Source organism: Mus pahari, chromosome 13 (genome assembly GCF_900095145.1).
Source record: "Mus pahari chromosome 13, PAHARI_EIJ_v1.1, whole genome shotgun sequence".
Classification (NCBI taxonomy): Eukaryota; Metazoa; Chordata; class Mammalia; order Rodentia; family Muridae; genus Mus; species Mus pahari.
In genome coordinates this window covers 80926541-80936843 of record NC_034602.1, presented here as the reverse complement: position 1 = coordinate 80936843, position 10303 = coordinate 80926541, and the positions used below count along the sequence as shown (strand labels likewise).

At 44.9% G+C, this 10303-nt stretch overlaps 1 protein-coding gene across 1 annotated transcript; it reads left to right on the top strand.

Moving 5' to 3' along the window:
• Positions 1-3442: 3442 nt before the first annotated feature.
• Positions 3443-5694, top strand: Cxcl10 (C-X-C motif chemokine ligand 10). The gene is made up of 4 exons (XM_021210939.1): positions 3443-3577; positions 4118-4244; positions 4444-4533; positions 4936-5694. The coding sequence occupies exons 1-4, from the start codon at positions 3517-3519 to the stop codon at positions 4952-4954; spliced, it is 297 nt and encodes a 98-aa protein (XP_021066598.1). The 5' UTR covers positions 3443-3516; the 3' UTR covers positions 4955-5694.
• The last annotated feature ends 4609 nt before the right edge of the window (positions 5695-10303 follow it).

The window sequence follows — 10303 nt, the reverse complement described above, 5'->3', positions numbered from 1 at the left end:
TTGTGGTTTAAGGAAGAACTGCATACAGTATTGCATTATTCATGAAAAGGTCACCAGAGCAGAACCTCCTGGTGCAAGCTTTCACAAGGCTCAGCATAAATTGTGTGAAATCCTCTCCTGGCCCCTGTCATTAGCTGACTCTAGGCAGGGCTGCTTTTGTTCTTAACTGTAGACATTGCCTGTTTCCTGCCAATACTTTGAAGGCATTTCTCTGTCTTGTGTCAGATAACTTCAATGTTCCTTGCCTGCTGTGACACCTAATTTCTTTGTTTTCTTCTGTAATATTTAAGTCTGATGCTCACTTTGACAATAATTACATTCAGATACAACACTCCCTTGAATCTGTATTTGCTTGTCACTTTTCGCCGACTCCCTGCCCACCTGTACCGGGACTCTGATTCTCCTGCGGGTGAAAGGGCCGGCTGCGTCCAGTCGATAGCAGCTTCTGTTCTCAGCAGGCAGAACACAGATTGCTACTTCACATTCCAGGCACTGGGACACAAGTGGCCTGGAGAGCCACCCCAGTCATCCCAGTTGTGGGATGGCCCACACCAGGGAGGAACACACTTTTTAGTTTGCATCTTAGGGTGGGCATGGTGGCACAGGCCTTAGTCATAAGCATTGGGAGGCAGAGGCAGGTGGAAGGGTAACTTTGAGTTCAAGGCCAGCCTAATGTACATAGTGAGTTCCAGGACACCCAGGGCTACATAGGAAGACCCTGTGTTGGGAAACCAAAATAGTAATAGTAATAGTAATAATAAAAACAATTTGCCTTAATCAGATTTATTTAACATTATCAGCTCTCCAAAAATCATGCTTACTGAGGATAATTGGGGACAATGGGTGTTCTAAGCCTGAAAAACTCAACTCCAGGTCCTGCTCAGGGGTCACTACCTCATGCCACTCTTCCACGCTTCTAGACTGACTGGTTGGTGTCCTCTGTATTTGTGTGTGTGTCTCTGTGTGTGGTGTGTGTGTATGTATGTATGTATGTGTTTCTGTGTGTGGTGTGTGTGTGTATGTGTGTGTGTGTCTCTATGTGTGGTGTGTGTGTATGTATGTATGTATGTGTGTGGTGTGTGTGTATGTATGTATGTATGTGTGTGTGTCTCTGTGTGTGGTGTGTGTGTGTGTATGTATGTATGTGTGTGTCTGTGGGGGGGGAGGGCACTTCTGTACTTGCATATGCCTCCCCTCCTGGTCATTTGTTTAAGCACACCTCTCTCTTCTGTTTTGTTTTTCTTTGAGATGGGCTCTCTACATAGTCCTGGTTGTCCTGGAACTCACTATGTAGACCAGTCCAGCCTTGAACTCAAAGAGAGCTAGCTGTCTCCACCTCCCAAGTGCTAGGATTAAAGGTGTGTGCTACCATGTGCAGCCTGTAAGCACACTTCACTCTTGAGTGTGTGTGTGTGTGTGTGTGTGTGTGTGTGTGTGTGTGTGTGTGAGACATGGCTTCTCTATGCAGCCCTGGCTGTCCTGGAACTCACTACATAGACCAGGCTGGCCGGGAACTCAGAGACCTACCTGCCTCTGCCCCCCCAGTGCTGGGATTACTATTAGGGCTTACTCTCCTCAACTGTCTTCACTTCCGACCATAGGGAGCGGACTCTTAGGAACTTCCATATAGATACTTCTATTTCAGTCATTTGACATTAACTTGATAGTTGGTTGATTTTGTTTTTTGATTTTTTTATACAGATTTGAATATGTAGAAAGAAATGCTCATTTTTCTCCTAGTCACAAAAAAAATCCATGATATGTATGCCATACTTTCTATAATCTGCTATAATTCAATGCAAAATGGTCTGTTCTAGTCGATAGGGCTGCTTTCAAGTACAAGTGACTATATATTGGATAACACATATGTACAACTGTACAATGGAATATATCACAGTAACTTTCATAATTGAAACCCCTCCTAGGTGTTTGGTTCCAGAACCACCACAGAACCATCCAAGAGGACTTCGGCCAAGTGGACAGCCGGGGAAGTCTGGTACCTGAGCCAAGGGTCTGCTTTGGAAAGACTACATAACCGGGTGTTTGAGAGCGTGGGCTACAGAGATGAAGTTTCCGGGTTCCTAAAGAGCTCAATGAGGGAAAACTGGTGACTAACAGACGCTTAACACTACGTAGTATTTACTAAACTCTTTTCTCCTCGGTAAGGGACTATATAGCCATTTGCTAACTGTTTTTCCTTAACATCCTAAAATCTGTTTTTCCTTCACATCTTGACTGAGAACTTGTACAATAACAAAATAAAATAAAACTGTCACCACGTGTCTTCCTTTATTGTTTAGTGTAAAACTGCTCAGCACCTCTTCCCACTCTAAAATTCTGAGGTTCCTACAGCGCAGCGTCTATTCTGCAGAAGCAGGTTGGGAGAGACTGCTCATGGCATCCCCCCACAGTAGCCTTCCCCCAGCAGGTCGCAAAACGGAAAGTCTCTTGGCTTCTGTCTCTGCTCCCATTCCCTTCTGTCTGTCCTTCCAGATTCCACAGCTGTCCCGTGAGTTGCTCTCTTGAAAGCTTAGCTCTGTTCTAGTCCTTGGACTACATCAATGTGGATTTTGCTCTCTAGAAATTTCCATCTTTCCCTGTTCTGGTGGCGGAGCTCCTGTTTCACCGTTCCCCTTGGTGGGTACAGGTTTCACTCTTGGCCTCTGTTGTCAAGTTTTGAACTGGCACACTCTGGGCTCCTGTCCCTTTCCCAGGACAAGTCACCTCCATGCCCTTCATCACTGTCCCAGCTATCTGCTGCCTTGCATGCCCTGCAGAGTGGCGTCCACATTCACTTTCATCCTTCACCCTGTTACCACACACTCACAAAGAAGACAATCAAAACATCCGTGACAGAATCAGAACCGGGATAATGATTAACTTTGCAATTCCTCTTGTAACTCATGACCATTACCGGCACTCAGTGTAAATGAGTGTGATGCTCACAGCTTCTGTTCTGAATGCCTGCTCTAACTGTTCACTAAGTTGTATAGACTTTGGAGCTGGCTAAATTTGGTGTGTGATTTTTTTTAAAAAAAAATTATTCCAAGTATTTTATAATAAAGTATATGAAGTAATAAAGCAAAAATAAACAATGTAAACACAACAAATGTAAAAACCATGTTTAGGACCTGACTTAAATATCAACTCTATGTTTTATTTATGAGAGATGGAAGATGAGAATTAAAGCCATTCCAGACTTATTCTGCAAAGCACTGCATCTGATTTCTCAAACAGCTCACGCTTTGGAAAGTGAAACCTAAACGGAGCACAGGAGGGAAGAGGGAAATTCCAAGTTCATGGGTCACAATAAAGACAAGCAGTACCCTCAGTTTACAGGGGACTTCCCTCAGGTTGTGGAGCCTTGCTGAGTCATCACCAAAGTCACCCAATCAGGACTCAGGGAGGGAAACTCTTTGCAGATAAATACTCCTCAGCAGCCGGCACTTTGTGAAGTGCTTCATCCACGGCTGAGACATCCCGAGCCAACCTTCCAGAAGCCTCCCCATCAGCACCATGAACCCAAGTGCTGCCGTCATTTTCTGCCTCATCCTGTTGGGTCTGAGTGGGACTCAAGGTAAGGGACACCAAGGCTATTTAATTAACGAAGTCAGAAGTCGGAGGGTTGAGCTGTGTTCTAAACACAGTATGTATTTAAGCTTCAGTGTGTGCCTATAAAGAAGAGGGAAGCAGGAAGAAATCCCTTCAGCTTGCAGAGTTTATCATAGGCTGGTTGAAGTCAGAGAAAAATAGAATAAGAGAAAAGGAACGAAGAAGGGAAGAAAGGGAGGAAAGGAGGACGGAGGAGGAGGGAAGAGAGAGGCAGGAGAAAGGGGGAGAGAGGGACGGGGTAAGGCACAGATGCCTCCTTGCCTGAGCCTAACCAACACTGTGAGCAGTGCATAAATGCAGGATTTCATAACTGACAAGTTGCAGATCTCTCTTCACCATGACCAAGATATTCAACCACTCAGTCCTATGATACGATGGGATGCATCTCTCTACAGATTGCATGACAAGATGAGACGGGGTCTGCTAAACACTACCTCATCTGTGTTAAATGCCTAAAATGAAACCGTGTGCTGACCTTCCTGGCTCTACCGCTCTCTTCCTGCAGGGATCCCTCTCGCAAGGACTGTCCGCTGCACCTGCATTGATATCGACGACCGACCGGTGAGAATGAGGGCCATAGGAAAGCTTGAAATCATTCCTGCAAGCCTATCCTGCCCACGTGTTGAGATCATGTGAGTACAAGCCCACCTGCCGATAGATAAACGTCCCACACAGTAACCACACAGTAAATAAGTGAGGGGGACCAGGAAAGATGGGGATGGGTCTGCGACTCTAACTAAGGCATGGTGCCTGAACTCTGATGTGGACCTGCAGGGCCATCAGCTCTGTTGACCTGATGCTAATCTGAATATCTCACTCTTATTTCTATAGTGCCACGATGAAAAAGAATGATGAGACGAGATGTCTGAATCCAGAGTCTAAGGCCATCAAGAATTTAGTGAAAGCGCTTAGCCAAAAAAGGTAGGTTTGATGTTGCGTTTTCAGGAAATGGTGGTCCGGGAAGCAGCACCTGCCCTGGGCTTTGCTGTGGGGCGTCTGCCCTAAACTCAAGGCACCGGCATGTGCTTCTCTCCCTCCATTTACACAGACACTGAGGTGCGTCTTAGGTCATACATTCCTAGTGTCTGGAAGTGGAACAGTTATAACTGTCACGGGTAAAGCTGCCAAATGCCCCCCCTTCCTCATTTAAAAAACAAAAACAAACAAACCCATCCCACCCCCGACCCCCGACCCCCTCCCACCCGTGACTCATAGAGATTGTGTAGCATAGGAAAATGCACCAGGCCTTTTGCCCTGGGGTCTTTGGGTTCCCAAACTGAAAGCAGAGTCTATTCCACTCAATACAGTTTCCTCTTCCTACAGGTCTAAAAGGGCTCCTTAAGTGGAGAGAAGCCACGCACGTACCCCAATGCTGTGACAGATGGACAGCAGAGAGCCTGTCTCTCCATCACTCCCCTTTACCCAGTGTATGGTTAGTCCTAATTGTCCCTGGTCTTCTGAAAGGTGACCAGCCATGGTCACATCAGCTGCTACTCCTCCTGTGGGATGATGGTCAAGCCATGGTCCTGAGACAAAAGTAACTGCCGAAGCAAGAGTTCTTTAAGAGCCGGTCCTCGCTCAAGTAGCTGGGATGGCTGTCCTAGCTCTGTACTGTAAGCTATGTGGAGGTACGACACCCTTCATCAGCCTGCTCCCCACACCCTCCTTGTTGACAAGGAGGCTAGTCTCCTAGCTTCAGGCTCATCAGTTCTGAGTTCACCTGAGCTCTTTTATTTCAGATGTAGTCCACGTAAGACTACAAATTTAAGTTTGCAAGAACAAACTTAACCACCTTCTTCCCAAGGGAATCTCATAACTCAGAATACATAGAAGAACCTGGAAATGTACGTGTAAATACTATTTAATGAATGACTGTACAAAGTAGAATTCCTAGATGTATTTTTTTGTATGCTTTGCATTGTATATGGAAGAACTTGTGTCACTAAGTATATATTAATGAGTAGTTAAAGTTTATTTTGAAAACCATCCAACATCTTTTGTATTATGTAACATTCAAAATAAAATGTACTGTATTGAAAGTAGTAAGAGACCCAACATGTAATAAAGTAATAATAACTGACACAAAATGCCATGAGGGTCATGTGACTGAGAATTCTTTCAGAGATTTAGAAGACTCAATGGCTTGGTCAAGAAGTTGGGGAGGGGGGCTGGTGAGGTGGCTCAGTGGGTAAGAGCACCTGACTGCTCTTCTGAAGGTCCGGAGTTCAAATCCCAGCAACCACATGGTGGCTCATAACCATCTGTAACAAGATCTGATGCCCTCTTCTGGAGCGTCTGAAGACAGCTACAGTGTTCTTACATATAATAAATAAATAAATCTTTAAAAAAAAAAAAAAAAAAAAAGAAGTTGGGGAGGGTAGGAAACAAACACGTCAGAACCACCACACTGCTCCTTGGTTTAGCCTCCTTGAAGGCTGATCCTGTAGGCTTTCTGTGATTGGTGAGGCAGAAGAGGAAAAAGCCTCTCAGTGGACCCTGCCCTGGTGAGTTTTCACTGTAAACTCCACACAACTGAGAGTCCCTGGGAAGAAGGTGGGCTTGTGTGGGTGAGCAGACTGGCCTGTGGCCATGTGTGGGTGGTCACCTTGACAACTGCTCAGTGTCCACTCAGGGCAGTGCCACCCTGACCAGGTGGTCCTGGGTTACATAAGAAAACTAGCTGAGCATGAGCCGGGGGAAACAAACCAGAGTGCCGGCCAGCAAGCAGCCTTCCTCCATGGCTTCTGCACCAGCCTCCTGCCCCAGCTTCCTGCCCTTGGTGATAGACTGCTACCAGGAGACATGAGCTTACAAATGTCCTTATGTTGCTTTGGGTCACAGCAACAGAAAGGAAACCAGAACAGACTCCCAGATCCAAGTTTCTCTAAGGCATCTCCACCATGATGCTGCATAGAAGACTGCGCAGGCGTCAATCAATTCATTTCCCTCCTATCCCCATGTCTTCACCTCTATTTTATAGACTTGACTGCACCACCCTACCCAGTTCCCCAGACAAGAAACCCCCATTACCACTTCTTCCTCACCTCCTCTGTCCAACGAGTGAACAAGGAGACCCTGCAACACAACTGTGTCAATTCTTAGCTTCAGGAATGTACGAAGAATTTCCATGGGGCTCAGCAGGTGCAGGCACCTGACACAGTCTGAAGACCCTAACCCTGAGTTCAGTCCCCAGGACCCGAGGACAGAAATGTCCTCACACCTGCAAGCTGTCCTCTGACTTCCACATACATCCCGTGGGAGGTGTGCACATTCCCTACCTCAACTCACTGCACACACGCGCACACACACACGCACACGCACACACACACACACACACACACACACACACACACACATGCACACATATCCTAGACTAAAAAAGGAGAACAGTGTGTAGAGGGATGGTTAAGAGCTGACTGCTCTTCCAGATGACAGGTTTGGTTCGCCACCTACAGGGTGACAATCATCAGTAACTCCAGTTTTCAGGGACCCAGTGCCCTCTTCTAACCTCCACAGATACTGCACACAGTAGTATACAGATATACAGGCAGGTTAAGACACACACACACACACACACACACACAAGTAAAAGCATCTTTTTTGAAAGTTAAAAAGCAAAACAGGGGCTGGTGAGATGGCTCAGTGGGTAAGAGCACCCTACTGCTCTTTCGAAGGTCCCGAGTTTAAATCCCAGCAACCACATGGTGGCTCATAACCATCCATAACAAGATCTGACTCCCTCTTCTGGAGTGTCTGAAGACAGCTACAGTGTACTTACATATAATAAATAAATAAATCTTTAAAAAAAAAAAAAGCAAAACAAATAAACTCTGGAATACTGCCGATTCTGAGATGCCTTCCTGAACATCAAGCAAGAATGATCACATTCTGATATACAATAAAAGAACCCGGCTTACACCCTTCACCATAGAATCCTAAGACATCACAACAAACAGCAGAAGGGCAAGAGAGATAAGCCCTTGCCAAACTCTTTGCAGCTACCTAGCTTGCACAAAGCCCACAACAAAAGCCAAACCTTCACAAAGGGGACCTTTCAATCCAGCTGCAGGAGACCTCTCGCCTTAATTCCTTCTTTTAAAGGCCCTTTCTTCCTTTTCCTTTTTGGGGGAGGGTGTTTCATTTTTATTTCCTTAGGATGCTCGTCAAGGCCCCTGGCAAGCTAGGTATTCGACCTTCCTTCCTCTCAACTACATTTCCAAAGGCAAGGCCTTGGCTTTGAAGACTGTCGCTGTGGTGACAGCTGAATTTTAGGACAGACACATCCAGACCACAGTACCTACCTTGTTGTTGGCTGGTAAGCACGCTGGAGAGAGGTGTGGAGAGAGCATTAAACTTCTCTCTGTTCAAGAGCAAGATGTGCATCCAACACTTGTGCTTGTTATAAACCAGGTCATAAGAAACAACTGTGGCTGACAGTTTAAATACTAAACAGAGACAATTGTAGATTAGTTATTCTGTGGATGTAAAGTGTGCAAAGAAAATAGGGAAAATCAGGAAAGTGATGGCAGATCTGGATTCTGAAAGACACATTTGTGTCTGACAGACAGAAAGAGAAAAGTGAATGTTAGTATGGGAAAGCATACCCAATGACACACACTCACATCTGTTTAGATTGGAAGAAAGTAAATGCAGACTTGCAAGTGCAGATACTGTCAGAGCTCATGTTGGACAGACAGATATAAAGTAAGCCACAAAAGTCCTTCTGTGTTGGGTGGGTCTGTCATCAATGCCGTAGTTTATTTTAATGAGTGTGTGTGTGTGTGTGTGTGTGTGTGTGTGTATATGTAATTTATGCTTCTCAGGTTACAGTCTAGCTAGTCCAACAATAGCTGCCTATGAAAAGGTCCAAGAATCCAGTAGTTGCTTAGTTTACAAGGCTGTCTCAGCTGGTCTTTAGTGCATGCTGGAATCCCAAAGCAGGCTCTAATTCCAGAGAAGTTATAGACTTGCTAGCAAAGGCAAGATCAAGAGGCAAACAGTGAGGCTTCCTTCTCCCATGCCCTTTATACAGTCTGACAGCAGAAGGTGTGGCCCAGAGTAGAGGTGGGTCTTCTACCTCAAAAGGTCTGGTTTAAAGGTGTGTCTGCACTCCTCAGATATCTGCATTAGAAGGGGATCTTCTAGCTTCAAATGATTTAATTAAGCAAAAGTTCCTTAGCCTTTTGGGTTTTAGTTGATTCCAGATGTGATCAAATGACTGCTGAAACACCATCACAGAACACAGTGAGGTTTCCTGTCCAGGAAGCTGAAGGTCTTACTCTCTTGAATATTCTCTCTGCCCAGTTCCCTTTCCCAAGTTTACATTATGGATGCCTGTCTTTAGGTGTCACACAGTGTCTGTAGATGCCACACAGTGTCTTTAGGTATCATACAGTGTCTGTAGATGTCACACAGTGTCTTTAGGTATCAGATGGTGTCTTTAGGTGTCACACAGTGTCTTTAAATGGCACACAGTGTCTTTAGGTGTTACATAGTGTCTTTAGGTGTCACACAATGTCTTTACATGTCACAGTGTCTTTCCGTGTCACACAGCGTCTTTAGGTGTCACACAGTGTCTTTAGGTGTCACACAATGTCTTTACATGTCACACAGTGTCTTTTGGTGTGACACAGCATCTTTAGGTGTCACACAGTGTCTTTAGGTGTCACACAATGTCTTTACATGTCACACAGTGTCTTTCGGTGTCACACAGTGTCTTTCGGTGTCACACAGTGTCTTTAGGTGTCACACAGTGTCTTTAGGTATTACATAGTATCTTTAGGTGTCAGATGGTGTCTTTAGGTGACACACAGTGTCTTTAGGTATAACAGTGTCTTTAGGTGTCATGCAATGTCTTTAGGCTCTCCTCTTTTCCTCATGTTCTCAGAATTAATCATTTCCATGATCATATCTTCAATATGCTGGCTTGTTTTTCCTTCTGATTACTCAGAACTGCTGCTGAAGTTTGACAAGTCCTCTGGGGATTTTTTTCACTTGAGTTCTGGTTTTTTGTGTGGTATCGGTGTCTGACCCAGGGGCCCCATGCATGCAGACACTAGGCACGTTTCCTACCACAGTGCTGAACTGTCAGCCTCTTAAGGTTTTTTAATTTTTCAGATCCTAAAGCTTTTAGTTCCTATTTTATAACTATTTTCACCTCTTTGTTGATATTCTGTGTATTTGCTAATGTTTAAGACAAGCGATTTGACATTTTTAGCTAATAAGTGGTGGTGCACACCTTTAATCTCAGCGCTCAGGTGGCAGAGGAGGTTGGACCACTGAGTTTGAGGCCAGCCTGGTCCACAGAGCAAGTTCCAGGGCAGCCATGGATACACAGAGAAACCCTGCCTCAAAAAAACAAAACCAAAACAAAACGAGAAGACATTTCTAGCTAATAAATCTCTTGTCTAGCTTCCAGAAAGACCTTTGGGACCTCATTTGAACTTAATTAGCTCTTGAAAGACCCTGTCTCTATATACAGCCATGTTCTGAGAACACCAGCTGGTACATCTTCAACAAAAGGATTGGAGGGATGTAATTCATTCAGCCAAAACGTGAGTTATATACAAGAATTATAATCATGAAAGAAAGGCAATAAAATAAAGAACATATGCCTTCACACACACACACACACACACACACACACACACACACACACACACACATATATATATATATATATATATATATA